This window comes from Columba livia, chromosome 9 (assembly GCF_036013475.1).
Source record: "Columba livia isolate bColLiv1 breed racing homer chromosome 9, bColLiv1.pat.W.v2, whole genome shotgun sequence".
Taxonomy (NCBI): domain Eukaryota; kingdom Metazoa; phylum Chordata; class Aves; order Columbiformes; family Columbidae; genus Columba; species Columba livia.
The window spans coordinates 4,791,995-4,809,106 of NC_088610.1; the positions used below are offsets into that span (position 1 = coordinate 4,791,995).

At 40.2% G+C, this 17,112-nt stretch overlaps 1 protein-coding gene across 10 annotated transcripts in view; it reads right to left on the bottom strand.

Annotated features, from left to right (window-relative positions):
• Positions 1-17,112, bottom strand: part of LRRC31 (leucine rich repeat containing 31) — a 47,404-nt gene that overhangs the window by 6,265 nt on the left and 24,027 nt on the right. For 2 of the 10 annotated variants that reach the window (XM_065073524.1, XM_065073523.1), the window contains 7 exons: positions 7,945-8,202; positions 6,542-6,691; positions 6,225-6,392; positions 3,574-3,741; positions 2,527-2,694; positions 1,600-1,767; positions 326-493 (listed from right to left, as the gene is read on the bottom strand). In XM_065073524.1, coding sequence (XP_064929596.1) covers positions 326-493; positions 1,600-1,767; positions 2,527-2,694; positions 3,574-3,741; positions 6,225-6,392; positions 6,542-6,626 — 925 coding nt within the window. In that variant the 5' untranslated portion in view covers positions 6,627-6,691; positions 7,945-8,202. Of the gene's footprint in view, positions 1-325; positions 494-1,599; positions 1,768-2,526; positions 2,695-3,573; positions 3,742-6,224; positions 6,393-6,541; positions 6,692-7,685; positions 7,769-7,935; positions 8,203-9,297; positions 9,889-17,112 lie in introns of those variants that run through there. The other 8 variants (XM_065073526.1, XM_065073517.1, XM_065073525.1 and 5 more) reach the window with 8 other exon arrangements.

A 17,112-nucleotide genomic window follows, 5' to 3' on the forward strand; every position in this document is an offset into this window, starting at 1 on the left:
TACAACCAAACTGTAATTACAGGATGATATGAAAGCATGTTTTGCTTTCTCTTCCAAAATTAGGCAGTATGCAAAAGCTCACTCGCAGACAAAGGACTAAAAGCACTTCAACCAGTTGGGTGTGACAGGGGAAACCATACAATGGTCATCCCTTGCAACCAGGTACCATGAAACACTAGTTTCATTACAGGCTTTTTCGCTTAGGACCTGTAGTATAATGTAACCACGATCTTTGGAGTTCAGCCAAAGGAGAATGAAGTGCTTTGTCCCACAAGGATACATAGAAAATAGACACACAAAAAAAAACCCACAACCACATTCCTACCTAGTGATGAAAATGACTCTTCACCTAAACCACAATTGCTGATGGCCACGGATTTCAACTTTGGTAAAAACCTGAGCCTGCCCAGAAGAGGATAAGATGAGACTCCGACATTTTTATTCGAGGATAAATTCAGTTTTTGAAGACTGGAGAGTAAAGGTATCACCTGGGCTGTGAAAACATGAAATATTTATTAGACAGTCACCGATCCAGAAAAAATATGTAAGTTTTATATTTGCCTGACATCATTTCTTTTCTTTATAAATCAATCCAAATGTGAAGGCCAAGTTTTGACACTCAAATTTATGGTAAGCAATGTTTCAGACCATAAAGAGCCTTGTCATTTTCAGTAGGAATGTTTAAGAAATTAGGTATTACATACTGTGTGGAAGGTTGTCAGAACACAGCTTCCTGTTGAAATTTTCTAGGTGAAGTAGGGAATTTAACATTAAATGAGATGGGGGTTATTTCCAAATGTCTTCACTAACTGAAACTCCTTTATATTAGTAGTGTTATTCTCTATTGGTCAATAAATTAAAGATAAATAATGACTGGTATTTTTAATAGTTAATACTTCCCAATGCTTCATCAACAGCTTTTCAAATTATAGTTATCATGGAAAATAAGATGTGGACAATACAGGCTTTGATTCATAAGATTTTTTGTTGTTGTTCTAAAGAATAAGAACCAATGTCAAAAAGTAATGATCAAGCACACAGGAAAATAAACTGCCTCACTGATAGAATTGGAAATGTCTTTTTCTTCCTAACACTATTTACGAGATGGATCAATTCAATCTGGAGACTGCAGTCTTCAGCTTTTCTATAAAGCACACAGAAGCAGTAATGCCAGGTCTCCTAACATTACTCTCAACTTAAAGCTCACTAGGGGAATTTTAGACACTTACATGCACATACATACCTTGGATCCATACCAATTTATCCCAGCAGGGGAACTGTCCCCAGATACTTCTAAAATTACTGGTTATAAAAAAAAAAAGAAATGTTTGGTGGCAGTTCCTACATTCCCATCATGCTTCTCCATCACAGTCCTTAGCTCCACAGGGGATCAGACACTATGAGATTTCCTTTGATACAGCAAAAATACATTCCATATTGATTGAGAAAGCTATCCTCCACACTGCACTGCCAGAACTGCCCCATGAAAACAAACCAAGCTCTGCTAGACTAAGTCAGGCAGAACATCTTAACACCTTTGAGATATTTTCAGAAGTCAAAAATCTACATGCTTAATGGATTTCCTCAACATGTCCTTACACAGAACAGTCATGTCCTCTTCTGTTACACAGCACTGGTGGAGATCAAGGACTTCGAGATTTTTCAAGCTGGCCAAATGAACTGTTGCATCCTTAAAGCCACCGCCAATCTCTTTGTTACCTGATATGTCTAATTTTCTTAGCTCAGCAAGGTGCTGTAAAGCAGTGTCTGAAATGGAAAAGGGAACATGCTGGTCACTGGCTGCTACAATAGCTCAGGTCATGGCTTTAGTGTTTATTTACTTTAAACTCAAAGTTTGCCCAAGATATTGCAGGCAAAGCTCTCAGACTAAGCTTCAGCGTATAATCACAGCAGACACACAGGAACCATAAAGCTTCCCCATCCATGCAACTCCATCCTTCTCCAAAAGAGCAGGTGAAGATGAGGCCAGCTCATCCCCCACATCCAGTCAATCCTCAGCCTTTTGCTGAAATTACCACTGGATGTGCTAATCAGTGCCAGTTGTTTTGTTTTACGGATAAGACCTCCACTAGGGAGAGACACAGATAATAAGCCCATTTCATATGGGCTTCACTGGACACTCATTAAGTGATAATGGTGAATTTGAATTCTCTTCTGAGAGTAGGATTAAGTCATTAAAAGTTAGCTAGTCTGTCTGTGCCCTTGTCTTTGTTCTGTCTGGGGAGAGAGGAAGCTTGTCCAGAGAGCCAGTAATCTACCCCAAGATGTGTCTCAGACAAACGGTGTGGAGGGTAACTCTCCCCACCAACTTTCACATGCTCAGGGAAGACAAATGTTGTTCCTGCTGAAAGTCTCTGTAGTCTTATCAATCCTCCAACAGCAAATACCGATTGCCCATTAATACTGCCAAAGCATCAGCAAAAACCCACCTCATTGCCTTTCTTAAATGGTTTTCAGATGTACAATTTATTCAGAATGAAAGTCTTTCTGAACACAAAGTCTAACCTAAGCCCTGGAGGCTGTCTTGCTTTAATCCACACATGTGCAAGTTTAACTCTTTCAAGCCTGGCACATTTTTCAGATCCTGAGCAATAACCTTCATGCTGCTGCCGATGTGTTTGTTGATAGAGAGATCTAATACTTCAAGGTTTGGGATCGCATTTAGAATTTCAGCTGGGAAAAACAAAAGAAAATAAAACCAGAATTGGTAACTGTTTGGGATATATACAGATGAAACCTAGAAAAGTATAGCACCATGACAAACAGGAAGAGGTAGGCTGGGTTTGCCTATGTGTGGTTTAGACTTACTAAGTTCCTGTTCTACCTGAAAAATACAGCAAAACAAAGACTGAGTAGGAATCATGAAAAGCAGTGAAATATCTGTATGAAAAAAATGGGGGAGGCAGGATACAAGGACAGTAGGAAAAATATAGGGGGATAAAAGGCAGGAATACAAAGAGAAATAAAAATTTCTAATTAATATATATAGGACTGTATATCGCATATGGTACATCACCTGCTATGGAGATGTGAGCACCGGGGCTTCTCTTTAGGGAGAAAATATATTTTTACAACCCAGAATCGGATCAAAAGGCCCCACAGGATTAAGCTATGGTGAGAGGAAAGAGGGGAGGGTTGCTCAGTGTTTGCCAACTCAGCCTAAATTCCCATCCCTCAGGCCTTCTTTCCCATCCCATGGCTAAGTACATATTCAGTTGTTTAACTTAAAGCAATCAGTGTTGGAAATTCTGGCGCAGATGACTTGCTCAGGGTCTCAAAGGATCCAGCAACCCTGAATCACTGAGGCAGCCAGGCTGTGGGTTAGATGGAGCTATTCTCCTTAACCCTACCTCATGTGATTAGAGAGAACAATAATTTTCTTTGGAAGAAAGTGCACTAAATCCCAATACTGTGTGGCAAAAATTGTCATAATGCAGAGCCTGAAATAAATTAACTTTCCACTAACATTCACATCAATATGGCCATAATCTAAGTCAAACAAGTTGCATTTTTATGAAGCCAGTCCCAGTCCAGCTATGTGGATACACATACCTAGGGATTCTCCATCCTTTGCCATCAGGTTACAGTCTGTGATTTTCAGAAGTTTCAACTTGCATCCTTTCTGGAGTTTTTTTGTCAGGAGTGAGAGTTTTCCACCTACGCTACTGTTCCATGACAAATCCAGTTCTTCTAGTTGAGGAACAACTTCAAATGCTTCTCCTGTAACAAAAGCCTAAGATGATGCATTCTGGGTGGATGCATTTTAGTGTAAGACAAAACCACAGGTTTGGAACACATAAAAGAGGACAGTTTACCCACTGACTTCTCAAATTATTATATTTTTAATGGCTTGCCAGGAAAATTGGTGTACGCTGTGAATTGTTGCTACTGCAGCAATGTGGTATAAATTCTCCCCTTGTCTAAGGATCAATATAGATCACAAGTCACTGTCACAGCACACAGACTTCTCAGTCAGCATTGCAGACCTGTGCCAGGACCCGGAAAGTCTAGTCTGTAGGGAAATCAATACAAGTGACAAGCCTGAATTTACTGTCCTGTATCTGCTCTATTTTTCAAACTTCCAACGTCCTCTGTACTGTGTCCACAGGTCATTTTGGAGGGGATGAAATAAGTCCTCTCATGGTTATTTCTGAAACTTAAAAGTTCCATTTCTGACAGGCATTTCTGACTCACTTCATAAAGAATCAAGGTGAGCATTGGTTTAATCCAAACTAAACTTTCCATTATTTCAAGGCAGACAGCACAGATTTTGATTACATTCAGAAAAATCAGCCTTCTCCAGGTTTGATGCACCTGTCAACATGAACTGTGTTAGTGCTTCTTTGTAACAGTAATATCCCACTACAAAATCCAGCTTTAACTTCCTTCGTGGAGGAAGAAGGCAGATGTATATTCCCAAGAAAGATTAATTAATCTGACCACATGCAACTGCAATTTCCAAGTGTCATACACAAATTTTTGATCTAAAATCTTGTCACCAACCTAATAACTGAGAATCGGATTTTAATAAAGCCCTTTGTGTCTGTGTGTTTTCACTATTAATTTTTCACAAAAAAGATTTAAAATAGAAAAATAATTATTTCTGTTGTTGTGAGTGAATATCCAGGTTTGAGAGAAAAGGATATATCTTAATTTTTATTTTTATATTTTTATTTTAAATTATTGCCTCAGTCTTGAAGACTGAGCAATGGTCCACAGTAAGAAGTGGTTTTGCCTCTGCAGCACAGCCCATTTCTGTTTGATATGGGGACAAGTATTCCTGGCACGTTTTCCACCTAGAAGATAAATAAAGGACTATAACTCCAGGAATGGTTTCCTACCACCTCTCACAATCACAGCTCTGAGCAATCATATTGGAGAAGTTGATATTACAGTTATATATGAGACACTGCTTTCTAAGCAGAATGTGCTGAGTCCACAAGTAGCCACACCTCCACAGATAGATGTGGATGCAGTCAAACAGGCAATATTGGCCTAAATATGTACCATGTTTTCAAAATCACAGGCAAAAAAATCAATACAAATTGACTGTTGCTATTCCACATGTCATGGGCATCACGTTTTGACTGGAAATTCAAGTTCTATGTTCAGTTTTGTGTCTGTCTCAGCAGAGGCCAGGCCAGAAGGGGGAAGGAAACAACACAGAAGAACCATGCAGAATAAATCAATTGGAAATACAACCAATAAAACTCAAGGGGAAAAAAAAAAAAAAAAAAAAAAAGAAAAAAGAGAAAAGGGTTTGAAAAAGAATGAAATACATTTGAAAAAAAACTGACAGAGGATCAAACACAGATTTTTACCCTCATCAGAAAGAGAAAAATGTTTTCATCAGCTTTTGTAAAGATGCATTTTCCCTCCCTAACGGATAGCATGACCCACCTTTAAGCTACCATCATATGTGTCATTTTAGTTCTGAGCCTTTCTTGGAAAAAGCCTTGACATGAATGACATAAAACCCAGCTTTATAACTCAGACTGGTTTTTAGAACTTGCAAAATAAGCAGTAGTTTTTTTTAACATAGTTCCTAGTTGATTGAGTTTGCTCTTCTTTCAGATACGTATTACAGACCCACCCCTGAGTAAACTCCAGGCCCAGAGGTGACTCATCATCAGAACCTGAGCGCATAACACCACCTATAAAATCTCTAAATCTCACGCTTTGCAGAAAGCAGGGTTGCAGGCGCTCCAAACAAAGTAGTAAGCAGAAGAATAAGCTTTTCCCAGACTTGCAGAAACAAATCATAAAGCTCTGAGGCAACACTTCTGGTTTTAGGTCTCAAGACTTCAGACCATCAATTTTTTTTTAATGAGCACTGCATCTGTCCTACAGCATGAAGACCTAAGGTGACCTTGTTACAACTGACTCTGTTTCAGTTCTTCCGTCTGCCATTAGACATCAAATCGAGAAAAAAAATACTAATCCAAATTGAAAACAGGTTTTCCTGCAATTAGGGCTGAATTCTGCTCCCTTCAGAATGGGAAAGCTTCATCCCCTGAGGGATGGACTTGGCAGAGCCATTCAAGTAGACAAGGTCACTCATAAGCCAAAGCTCTTTCTCCTGTTTTGCAGCAGGAGTTTACATGGTGCAGCATGGAGGCAGCAGGAGTAGGATGCAGGAAGAGATGAGCTGGATTACATTAGACCCAAGCTGTCTGCAAGTAAATGGGTGTGAAATCCTGTACCTAAGGAGGTGACATCCTCAGCTGTCAGCCTGCAGTTGTTAAGTCGAAGGACTTTTAACAGGTTCACATGATGGAGCTGAACAGTAAGAGATTTCAAAGTTCCACCAACACAACCATTCCAGGACAGGCTGATCTCTTCCAGCTCTGGGAGAAATGGCAGTAAAGAAGCTGGGGAAAAAAGAGAAAAGGAGTATCCTACTGAAATATTATCTGCAGACCCTGGATGTCAATACCTCTTAATACAGAGCGAATAATCAAATAGGTAAATAAGAATTAAAGAAATATGATCTATGTAGTTGAATAAAATGCATATTTACCCAGCTCTATTACATCTGCTGCACTTAATGCACAATTATTTAGATCCAGATTCTTGGTGTTGGGTTTCTTTCCCAGTTTCTCCATGAACTGGTTAAATCTCTCCTTACCAGATGGTGATTCTTCTTCAGAAACAAGACGTGGAGGTTCATCTGAGTAACAAAGAAATGGGATCCTGGTTATCTCTGCTGCTAACACGATGTGTAAAACCTGTCAGTTGCTGTCAGGTGAAGACTTTAGCAAACAAACTAAATCTGTCAGTAAACTGGGCTCCATTTTTTTATCAATGTGGACCAATAACCTGAGTGGTAATTCCACTATAGATCAGATCACTACAAAACTACTGATGCAGAATGAGAAAAAGTCTCCTGTTGCTCATCTCCGTGCTACCTTATGCCAGTGACTTTAGATGCTTGCACCGCCACAAGGACATGAAATTCATGGAAAACTCTGAACTGCAGCTACTCTGGATGCACAAGTCATATAACCACCTCTGTGTGCCTGCCCTATAGTCACACTGCTGTGATACAGTCTGTTCCTGATCAGTGGCCCTGCAATTGTGTGGTGAAACTGCTGCTTCTCCCAGGACACCCTGTGCTCATTTCAAACATTGTCTGTGTAAGGCAGTTCCTGCTTTTATCGGCTTTGCAAAGCAGCTCCTACTTTCCCTCTTCTTCGAAACAGTTCGTGCAGCAGGGAAAATTGCACTTACGTTTATTGCTAAACCCTTCAACAAATCAGTAATTTCATCTAATGCCTATAGTTGGAAAAAAAACAGCCAGAAAATTACACAGAATAACACTCCAGCTCTCAGTACCTGTCCTCTATTTGTTTCCTCAAACCTACCCAATGACAGAGATCTAAGCCTCCCCTTCCAGCTCCTTTTTAAAAACAGCCTCATCTTCTCTGGTGTGAATGTAAAAAGTATGCTAGTGTGCACAAAACAACATCATCATGAACTTCCATTGCCTCCCCTCCCCCTCACCAGTGTCAAGTGGCAGGAAACATCTGCTCTTGTTGTCTTCAGATCTTTAGCAGCAGGACAGACAGAGACCGATCTTAAACACAACAAGCCAAGCTACTGCTCAAAGCTTGGCTTTCAAACCAAATAAGCTCTGCAACTAATGAGCTGACTCCAGCACTGACCTCTCACATTGGAGATCAAGAGAGAGGTCACCCAAAAGCTTTATCCCTCCTCAGCAACATGGATCCCAGTCCTTGTTTAGCACCTATCAAATTAGAGCGCATATCCTTGACAATATTCCAATCGGAAGCAAATCCTGGCTAAAGGATAAACTATAGGCAGCAAATCACAGCATTTCGGCTAGCAAGAAAAGCAACTGATTTTCTATGAAATTAAAAAACACACACATGCACATGTATTTCATTATCGTACCAGCATTACCTTCTGCAGAGAGATCTTGTTTCTCACTCTGATCATCATCTCCAGAGTTGTTTATTTCTGTTTTTTCAATTTCCCTTCTGTCCTTGCCTTCGGATTTCCCAAAGTCAAAGCCCCTGAAGAATTCTTTGATGGCTGAAGGCTGCTCTTTTCTTTTTCCAGAAGAAGACCTCTTCCCTTGGAACTGTTTTATAACAAAGTCAAATGGGGAACTCTTCGGTGTGTTCTCTTTATGCTTATCCTGGCAGCTCTTAATGTCATCTTTCAGGAGGTCAGCAGACATAGAAGGAATTAGTTTTAGTAACATTTTTTTCTTGCTTATCCTCTTTCATAGTGGCAGATGCACTAAGAATTTCCTCCAATTCCCTCCAAGCCCCCTAGACAGTTTGTTAGAACAGTTCAGTACCACAGTGACCTCAGTTTCAGCGGCTATCTCAAAGGTAAATTAAAGTTAACTTTATAATAATTTACACACATTCTTTCCTTATTGCTGTTTATATTATAGCATCATCTGGCGATTCTGAAGCTGCTTCATTTTTCCCTAAACATTAATTTAATGCTCATTTAAAATTCTGTTTTAATTTTAGCATTCTCCACCATACATGTGCTTTTAACTGTGCAATCAGTCATAAAAAGTAAGCAGACAATCATCGACTTTTGCTTTGTTAGGACTATACAGAGAAGGTGTCAAGTACTACTGGAGGGGGAATGTCCTGTGCTCAGACCACAATACTTAATACACCAGAGCTCAGGAATGGGTTTTTGTGCTCACACCGATTCCCTTTTCCTCAGCACAGACTCCTACACAGAACTCACTGCACAATTCTCCATCATCCACCGAGCACATGAACTCAATCATTCTAATAATTATGTTATATGTAATGTCACAGGCATCAGCTTTCTAAAACAGAAAGACACGTGAAGAAGTATCAGGAGCCCTATGAAATTCAAAGACAGTTATCATATTATTATAGTGAGAGTCAGGTCGGGGGAAAAATATCAAAATAAAACAAATGTAGTTTTTATTACATTTATACATTTTTGTGTGTGTGTATATATATATATAAATGTATATATATATATACTGATTTATCTATCTATATATTTATGTAAATTTTCTTATTGTGTATGAAGTTATCTGCCCCAATACAAGTGTTCAAGGGCAGAGCACTCACAACTACAAAAAGCTGATGCACTGTTTAGTCTTGCTCTTAATAGCCTGTCACAGCTGTATTTCTTAGGAGTGCAAAAGTTATACAAAACAATGTATATATCTGTACATGCACATTCACTGAGCTGTAAAGCAATGCCAGCTACCCTGGCAGTGTTTTTGTTATTTTAAACAAAGAAACATACCTGTCTCTTCCATTGGTACACTCGAGGATCTGTTTCACCCTGTAAGCTATGGCATGCAAACAAAACCTCACTTTTTTCCTCTAACAGGACTTTCCATGTACTTTTCTTTCAAGAGTTTCTATCTTCATCAGTTTGAGAGCAGTGAGTCCGCACAAGCGGTTTGTAGGCTCTTTCCCGACGCCTTTGTTCCCCTGCACTGTCTCCCGACGTCAGCCTGCTGTCCCTGGCCTCTCTTTTCTGGGGGAGGCTGAAAAGTCCGTTTAAGTGCTCTGATCATGTCCCAGCTTAGATCACTCACAAAGCAGAAATCAGGAAGTGGCAGCACAGACTTCAATTCTGCACAATAACCACTGCACGTCCCGAAACAGCTGGTGTTACAAGAGGCTGAGTCACCTTGTAGATCAAGTTACAGGACTACCTGAAGAAAAGCTTTTTGTTTTCCCACCCCTTTTGTCCATACTGGTCAGAAATACTGTGGGAGGCTGAGCAAAGCCATGCTGTCAGCAGGATGTTGCAGTTTGGTAAGAAAAAGGAATACAGAGGACTAGTGCACTCCTGTTCATTTTAGGGCAAGAGGAGATATGAGAGGAGAGGTCCTACCACATCATCTGTACAATCTGCTTGTAGGCAACAGCATGATACAACATTATGATGTAATTATTTGATACATTGGGTATATATGTCTATATAAAAACTCCACTATACTTATTTTTGTCTGTCTGTCCTAGTACGTGTTTCCATGATGGCCAATGTTGCAATTTCTAGGTTAAATATACTCACAGCCACTTATCCTGAATCTTTTTAGTTTTGATGATGCTTTTTAATGTATGAGGTCTTCACGTTTGTAGGCTAAACCAACCAAACTCTTCTTATCTCGCCTCACATGGCAAGCTCTCCATTTGCCTTATCATTTCCTGCTTACCTTTGTTGTCTGCACCTGTTGCGATGTAACTGACACGTCCTTAAATACAATGGACCATCCACCAATATGTATACACTAAAGACATATGCGAACTGGAGTGTTTTTGGTGGGGAATGATAAAGCTGGTCGATAAAACTAACGACTCCTTTGGAAGCAGCTGAGCAGACACCCACTGTGAGGACACGCTTGACTCAGCATGTCAACATACAAATGATTCAGGCAGGGTGGAATGAGGCACAGGGTGCTGCTGCAAGCCAACAAGGTAAGATTAAGAGAAGGAAGACTTAAAGTGAATATCAGGAAAATCCTCCAGCCCATGAGAAGTACCACTCCGGGAAACATTTACAGTAGGAGAAAATGCACAAAACCATTGTGATGAGCCAGCTTTCCCTGCAGGAATGGAGGCCACATATCTGTTCCCAAACAGAAAGGATTTCCAAGTTGGTTTTAGAGTTTTCTAGCACCAGGAGTGGCTGTTCTGTCCCATTTTCCGAAATGGCCATCTCACGTCAGACCTCTACCCACTGGGAGAGATCACCTCCCTGTGCTCTAATTCACTTCGCATGTTCAGGCATCTCAGCTGTTGGTAAAGAACTCGTGGAATTCAACAGCTCTTTTCCACTTTTTGTGCTTAACAATGGAGTGGACAGAGATGAAACAGAGACAAGATAACCTGTGTTTGTGAACACATGCCAGGCTCTGCTGGCCCAAAACACTTGATGCCTGCTGCAGTTCAATGGGAAGGTGGAATGGGAATATCTGATGATCTCCAGTCCCTGGAACTGCAGAAATCCTTAAGCATGTTAAGCACCGATTACAGTGGTTAGGCTGGGCTAACTCAAATGCCCTGACATCAGTGTGTTAGGTGATGTGTTGCCCATTCAGAAATTCTTTCACCACTTTAGGCTGTTGAATGATAGTGCAAATACCTCATGGCTCCATGACAGCATCCCTCTAATCCAGGGAGAAAGGAAATGTAGTTTTGCAGTGATCTAGTTTTTTTCCTCCTAGAAGGCAAATCTTTGCCTCTATTCACAGTGGCTATATGGGAAGACAGAACAGAAGGGTTATCCCAAAGCAAGCAGGGTAACTAGAGTAAGGCAGCTGCACTGTGCTGAAAACATCAGCATTACTTTGCAGTAGCATATGCCGTGCCATAAACCTGTGATGTATCACGACAACCAAGCCCAGCCATGCCCCTGTGGTAAGGAAGTTTATTCCCTAACCCTCTGTTAAATGCTAGACTGGGCCCTGCAGTGTGACTTGCTGCATCGCTCATTGTCTTCCCCATCGGATAATTCCGAATATGTGTCCTGCTCTTGCCTACCAGACCTGTGCATCTGCTTCTTGCAGCATGTCATGGACAGCACAGGGCAGGCTTAGCTTTTGGAGTTTAAAAATAATAAACGCCTTCCCCTTTCTATCCAGTTAAATGGTTTGTGACCATCTGCCGACTGCTCAGCGTCACACTTGTTTATATCTGCTCTTCCCTTGGTGTAGACCTGGGGCAAGGTTAGGAACAGAACCAATTTTGGAACAAAACAGTTAAAGTTGCAACCCACACAGCATCCACTGGTGAGAGATTAATGTGGATTTTCGTACTTTGCCTCATTGTGACTCCTTAATCCAGCATATATTCCAAAGAAATAATGCCATTAGAGGATCAGTGCCACAAGTTCATTTGAAAAAAAGGATTTGCAAACACTGAAATCCTATATTCTATGTACTTAATCACCACGTATCATTTTGGGGATTTCCTCTCCATTTAGTAGTGTCTTTTTCAATGAAACCCAAACAAAGTAGCGACTCTGTTTTGGATGGCACTTATTATTCATTAAAGGAAAACAAAACCCCAAGCATCTGGTTAAAATAATACAGTATATCTAAACACACAGGAGTAAACCCATCCTTTCTGTCATACGATCACTGGAGCTATAGCAGGGAGGCACTTGGCCCAGTCTTTATATAGAATTTAATGATTTGGGATGTTTATCTGATAGAGATTTGTAACATTCTGAGTCCTGTAGCACGCAGGAACACCGTGAGCCTTGTTTGCTTCTAAGGCAGCTCCCTTCCCAGCTTTGCTTGCACCCAGTGAAGCCACTGTTCTCTCTGTGGGAGGAGGAGACTGAACCTCTGCCACACTATTCATTCTCCCTTTCCTTAGCATGCACCTTCACTGCTCTGTTTCCCCTTTCTGCATAACTGTCACTGTCTGCAGCAGCTTTTGTGAGCTGCTCCTGCTTGGCTCCATTTGTTGCGGGCGGTTGCATGGGCCAAGAAATTGCTGGGGGTGAAAAAACGCTTATTGCCCCATTACTGACTTTGCCAGTTCCAGGTGACTTGTTCTTGGTCCGTGCTGACCCAGACTAAATGAGCCAAGAGCTGCTGCCAAATGAGGGTAGGGGAAGAGTGGCTGCTCCAGTCCCAGCTTCACTGCCCTCATCTTTCTCAGACACCTACATCAAACCATGCCCTCCACAGCTCTCTCCATCCTGTTGTGTCCCTTCTTTCTATCCTCTGACTTCAACCCAGTTCTGACCCCTTACAACTGAGGCAGCAAAATTCAGTCTTGCCTACACAGCTGAGAAGTCTTCAGCTGGCTGCAATGGTATGTCACTAGTACCACAATATCTGTGTCATCCACTAATTTGATGTTGACTGTTCACACCACAGAGCGGCAAGGATCAGCAGAGAAAACCCTTCAGAAGAGGCTGCAGACATGATGGGCTGGAAGGACCATTCTCCGAGAATGAATGAATAGACGCAGTTGCATTCACTAGCAGGAAGTGCTCTGCAGAATCTGGGTTAGGAAACATCACTCAGGCTTCAAGGTAAAGTTCAGCAGTTTGCTGCCACCTGGATAAACACTTTCTCCATATATTCCTATACTGTTAGAAATATTGTGCAACACTGACAATTCCCTGGAACAAACTCATTCCAGACTTCCCCGCACTGAGATCAGTGTGCATGCCTGGGGATTCAGTTGGGTCCAAACCATCTAAGTATTCCCATCATTTCCCACAAAATGAATATCCAGCCTTCTGATTTTAATAGCCCATCAGCCTACAGTAGTAGTTCCTAAGATAACTGTTTAAAATACATTTCACTTATTCTGTACTTAGGTACAAACATAGACTGATCACAGTGGGGGCTGAACTGGCATAGAGAACATAAAAATTATTGAGTTAGTCTTTTTTTAAATGGAACTACACAAATACAAACTTATTGTTTCATTCTCTATTACAAGTCTGTTGGAGACTATTCTCAGGGCTGGAAAACACTTTTTAGTTGAACTTATGCCAGGAATAATCCCCTTTCAGTTAATCATTTACATGAATGTGTAATCTGCAGAGTTCATGCAAGGCCTGCAAACTATATTAATTACTAGAAACTTAATTAGAAATCAGAGCCAAAGGATCAGTGTTACTTCCATACGGTACCATCTGGTACAATGGGGTTGGATAGTTCAGCAAAACTCCCCATTCCATTCTGTGAAACTTCAACCTGAATATGTGCTGCCAGAGAGAGCAAGTTTATGTTCATATGGAGGGGGTTGCAAAGCAGTTTTAGGGTCATCCCAAATGATGGCATCTGAGTCCTTGTATTTCTAGCAATTACTTCAAAATTTAGTTCCAAAAAAAAGAAGTATTTATTCAACAGTTTTCTTTTTGAATGCAATACCAATGCAGTTGCAATTCACCTTTCCACATCCAAAAATACCTTAAATCCATACATTGGCTATTGAAAACAAAACAAAAACCAAACAAACAAACAAACAAACAAAAAACACAAACCAAACAAAAAAAAACACAACCACAAAATAGTTTAAATTAAAGATAATAAGCGTGTGCATTGTTTTTTTGGTTTGTTAATTATTACTCCAATGCAAAAAGTCATGTCCAGAGCAAAAAGAGTGAAATTCCATAGATGAGACAACCACATTAGAGTGCAGCTTCCATTACTTCTGCTGTGCATGCATGGAAATGGTAATATAATTATACCAACTGATTTGCTCTTTCAACATGCTGCCAGTTTGAAAATTTTGACCAAAACATTTCAGTCCTGGTTGAGACTATGCTAGACAAACAAAAAAAAAAAAACCCCAGGTGTTCAGAAACTGAACTTGTACGATTTTAAATCCAGACCTTTGCAACCACTTTGATTCATGGACACAAAATCCAATCTTCTTTCAACATACAATATTATATCAATTTAATTTTCAAAATAACTTTATGGTTAGCCATTTAGATTCACTCATTAGCTTTTGGAATTGAGATCAGCCATGTCAATTAAAACTCAGTAGCTTCAGTTTTGTCCCTGTTTGGGTCCAGTTCTCCCTGGTTAATTCCCAAATTTCCATTGGGAATGAAACAGCTGTGTAATCCACCTAGTCTCTCCAAACTTCTCTCAAGGTAAATATAAAGCTTTTCCATTGAACAGCCAGCTGTATTACAACCTGTGCCACCTTTCCAGTGAGTATTTGTTGATCTTGTCAGTATGTATTGAAACAGGTGAACACCAAAGTTGGACACTTCCCTCTTCAGAGTGTCCTGCAACTCAGAAAGGAACAAGAGCACCTAACCTTCAATCAAGCAAAGGGCTGAGAGTTGGAAAAAACCTGACCTCCCAAGGAATGCTACAGTTTGTAGGATGTTCTGCATACCCACAACTCAAATTATTACAGTGACACTGACACAGAGCTTTGCCCATTCCCTTCTCTAGTTACTTCTCAAATTCTTGTGAGGGGACCCAAAGGCAAGATCCTATGTGTTTCTAAACCAGCTGTGTCACTGTAAAGCCTTGTGATTGTTTCTAATCCCAGGTTTTTAGGACACCACTTCTTGGTTCAAGACCATTCTTGGTGTTTCCAGCCTACCAGTCCCCAACTTCCCAGCCCACCCACCAGACCACCCTGCTCCTCATCTATGCTGCCTGTTGTGGACACCACTACTCTGCTAGTTTAAACCTTTCGAGGGGAGAACATGGAAAGAAGTGAGGTTTAGCTGAAGAACTTGGTATATCTGCATATAGATTTAATTTTGGAATAAGACAGGGTGACATTGATAAAGAAGCCATTTGCCAAGTTCTGTAACCATCTAGTTCATTTCATTATACAGAAATATGTCTCCATTGAAGCGTATCTTGCTTCAGCGAACTTCATAAGAAGAAATAAGGATCATCGCTCTTTCTGAGTGAATCACCACAGATTCCTCACACAGACATTGTTTAGAAACAGTGGATTAAAACCTGCTTAGACTCTAGTTTAGCAGGTTCTCTACTTATATAAATCAATTCCAGCATTACATTTTGGCAAACATTAATTCTTGAACTGGTAATAAAATTGTCTAATGCATTTTTTTGCTTTCCATTTCTGAAGATCATATATCCCATCAGTTGAGACATGTCTGTCATTGATTTTGTCAAAAGGGAATCAAGTTAATTCTGACCCAGATCAGTACTGACAACATGTCTGGTGGCAATGGTAAGAATGTATCTACCTTAGTGCACAGATTCCACACTGATAACCCATTCTGATACTTCAGGAATTAAGATGTGACAGTAGTTGTAATTGCTCTTGAAATTAACGGAGAGAGTCTCCTGGTTCTTAATTCAGCTTTAGAATAGTACAAAATGCCAAAAACTGTTGGGTTTTTGGTAGCATTCTTCAAACTCCTAGAAGAATTCTACACCAGGTAGTAGCTGTCAGACTACAGTTATCCCCTTTGTACAGAAGAATCCAAGCGCTGGTGTTTCCCCACTCCAGATTCCTCCCTGCAAAGGGGATAAAGTGGGACTACACTGCCATAAACCATCTTCATTAACAGCAATACTCATTGACAGACCAAGGCCCAGATCAATTTGATATACTCTACATTACTTGTTCTATTCATAAATCACCTTCTACATCCCCCTCTTTCCCTCTCCTTTGCTGCTTTGCCATTTTTCCTGTCAGTGAAGATGACCAGCAGAAACAGAACTGCTGAAAAAAACAGAGACCACTGCATGATTCAGAAAAATACCCCACCTGATGCTTGTGAAATCCAGTTAAGATCTTCTAGATCTTCAGTAGAAAGGAACTGTCAAAGCATCTTTATGAACTGTGGTTGTCACACTCCACTATAGCACACAGCAATCCTGCTGCTGTGCCAGAATCCAAAGGCTCGGTGCCAGGGGTCATATGAACTAGTGTGCTCTCTTGCCAAACTTCCCTCACCGGGTAAAGCAGGAAAAAATAAATTTATATCCTTATATTGCTGGTTTTGTATCTACCTCAGGAAGTAATTTTTCCTAAAACTTGATTCACATGGACTAAGACATCTGATGAAAAATGGTTGCTGATGCAAGACTTTGCTTTTAATTAACTCAGGCAACTTCATTTCTTACAAAGCATTTGCTTCAGCCTCGCTCAAGCAATCTGGAAAAATCCCAGTAGAGAAACCAGGCACTTACAGAGGGGACTAAACACAAGCTGAAAATTATCTTTAAGCCTAGGATGCTCCTTTGGTTCTTTGTCTTTCTGAAAATGAAAAGATTTGGACAAGCACATAAAAATCATCCTCAGGTTCTTTTAGCTGATCTCTATTTTTTTTAAATGAACTATTGAAATTATTTTAGAAACCCAGTACTGGATTTTTTTTAAAAACACAATGATTCTAGGTGTCATTTTCTTCTTTATAAAGAAGGTCCAGATAGCAACAAAATAGCCATGGTAGTATTTATAACAAAAATATTTAGAGTCACTTTAAAATCTTAAAAATAAACCCACACTAGATACTATGTATGTATTTTGTGTTACATTATTAAAAATAGTTTGTTTTCTGTAAAGGTGTGCTGAACTGTAACAGAATTACATCCTTTGCTATTGATAACGCTTCCCTGGGAGCAATTTT